General features: G+C 63.6%; 1 protein-coding gene across 1 annotated transcript in view; it reads left to right on the forward strand.

The window, feature by feature from the left end:
* Positions 1-4: 4 nt before the first annotated feature.
* Positions 5-374, forward strand: part of COASY (CoA synthase) — a gene marked incomplete at both ends in the record, with an annotated part of 2,274 nt that continues 1,904 nt past the window's right edge. Inside the window, 2 exons of the mRNA XM_009080095.1 lie at positions 5-184; positions 264-363. Of these exons, the coding sequence (XP_009078343.1) occupies positions 5-184; positions 264-363 (280 nt within the window). The remainder of the gene's footprint in view (positions 185-263; positions 364-374) is intronic.

A 374-nucleotide genomic window follows, 5' to 3' on the forward strand; every position in this document is an offset into this window, starting at 1 on the left:
GTACGAGCTGCGGGCGGCGAAGCTACGCGAGTTCCTGGAGGATGTGAACCCCTCGCTGCACTACGACATTGTGCCTCTGGCCGACCCCTTCGGCCCTGCGGTCACGGACCCCGACCTGCAGTGCCTGGTGGTCAGCGAGGAGACTCACCGGGGAGGGGAGGCCCGTAATTCCTTTCCAGAGCCTGCTGGGCTGCTCCTGCCACCCTCTCACCCCTTCCCTACTGCATTCCTTGACAGCCCCCGGGGCTCCCTTCTCTTGTCAGGGGCTCTCTGAGTTGGCACTCCACGAGATCCAGTTGATGAAGGACCCTGACCACAATCAGAACGAGGAGGAGAAGATCAGCTCCTCCAGCCTGCGGCAGAGGCTGCTGGGG

Source organism: Acanthisitta chloris, unplaced genomic scaffold (genome assembly GCF_000695815.1).
Source record: "Acanthisitta chloris isolate BGI_N310 unplaced genomic scaffold, ASM69581v1 scaffold7708, whole genome shotgun sequence".
Lineage (NCBI taxonomy): Eukaryota > Metazoa > Chordata > Aves > Passeriformes > Acanthisittidae > Acanthisitta > Acanthisitta chloris.